General features: G+C 31.4%; 1 protein-coding gene across 3 annotated transcripts in view; it reads right to left on the minus strand.

Moving 5' to 3' along the window:
* The window catches only part of LOC128249942 (uncharacterized), a 58,748-nt gene that overhangs the window by 7,341 nt on the left and 50,084 nt on the right, over nucleotides 1-1,323 (minus strand). Inside the window, exon 1 of one of the 3 annotated variants that reach the window (XM_052974580.1) lies at nucleotides 587-916. The exons of the other annotated variants lie outside the window; for them this stretch is intronic. Coding sequence (XP_052830540.1) covers nucleotides 587-638 — 52 coding nt within the window. The 5' untranslated portion in view covers nucleotides 639-916. Of the gene's footprint in view, nucleotides 1-586; nucleotides 917-1,323 lie in introns of those variants that run through there. 3 annotated transcript variants of the gene reach the window in all.

The following is a 1,323-nucleotide window of genomic DNA, read 5'->3' on the forward strand; positions in this document are numbered from 1 at the left end:
TGTGTGTGTGTGTGTGTGTGTGTGTGTGTATGTGTGTGTGTACAAAACTATAGATATAAGTGAAAGAAACAAGTATCTTTCTTATCGCATTCGCCGCATGTTGACATGCACCTCCTTACGACATCGTAAATATAATTTAATTAAGGCAGCTTGCTGTGCACTAGTCACCTGGATATTCACCACTCCGAATGTTCTGCTCGTTACAAAGCAAACATAGCCTCGACATTATCCACTCTATCCCTTATATATGTGTGTATGTATTTATGCATGTACACATATGTGTTTTTTGTGCATGCGTATGTGTTAGTTAATTCCAGGCAGTTATATCCTCATTTGAACTTGTATAATCCATGGTACCCCACTGGTTTAATCCGTAATATATAATGCGATTATTATTGATATATGTTGAGGATTATTGAAAGTATCAATATTGGGGGAAGCAAGAGAAAAAGAATGGATAGTGAATGGATGTAATTGATAATTTGTTTTGTACGTTACAAAACTGTTTCATTAAAAAAGGGAAAAAAACATAAGAGTACGTATAAATTTAAAACTCAAAAATAAATTAAAATACAAAAACACCTACATATATTTTCAGTCGGAAATTTAGAAGCATTTATGTTAATCCTGTGAAACATAGTTATATTCAAACGATATGATGGGAGGAATACTTCGGGATTGAAATAAAGCTCCTGGATGTTATGTCATTAGGTCTTTTTGGGGTTTTTTAGGCAAATATAGAGTATTCGTGGGATATCGGATACTTGTAAAAGGATAGCGGATAATATTCAATTTCAGATTCTAATATCTATGTGGCATATGGATAGAATAATAATCTAGGTGAATTAATGGTAGAAGATGAAAAAGAAAATATATGTGATATCAATAATTCACAAGTGTTGGGTAGTATGAGGGAGGAATAGCGACGCTCTCGTTTAAATATTGTTTATAGTAAACACTGTTTAAATAGCATTGTTTACTATAAAACAAATCAATAACTTGATAAGTGGAACACGTATCTACTGTATATCCAAACTTAACCAAGGTGAGAACGAAAAACAAAATGAAGAATACGGTGATATAAATTCTATATTTGTAATTATGTTGTATGGTAATTTTTTGAACTTTGAATTCATTAGTACTGTTAACTAATAGTTTTCAAATATTGTCATCGTTTTGTAACATACAAATGGATTAATAACATCCATTCGTTCCACATTTTCTTTCTATCGTTTTCCCATATACATACATACATATATATATATATATATATATATATATATGTGTGTGTGTGTGTGTGTGTGTGTGTGTGTGTGTGTGTGT

The sequence above is a fragment of the Octopus bimaculoides genome, chromosome 18, assembly GCF_001194135.2.
Source record: "Octopus bimaculoides isolate UCB-OBI-ISO-001 chromosome 18, ASM119413v2, whole genome shotgun sequence".
NCBI lineage: Eukaryota > Metazoa > Mollusca > Cephalopoda > Octopoda > Octopodidae > Octopus > Octopus bimaculoides.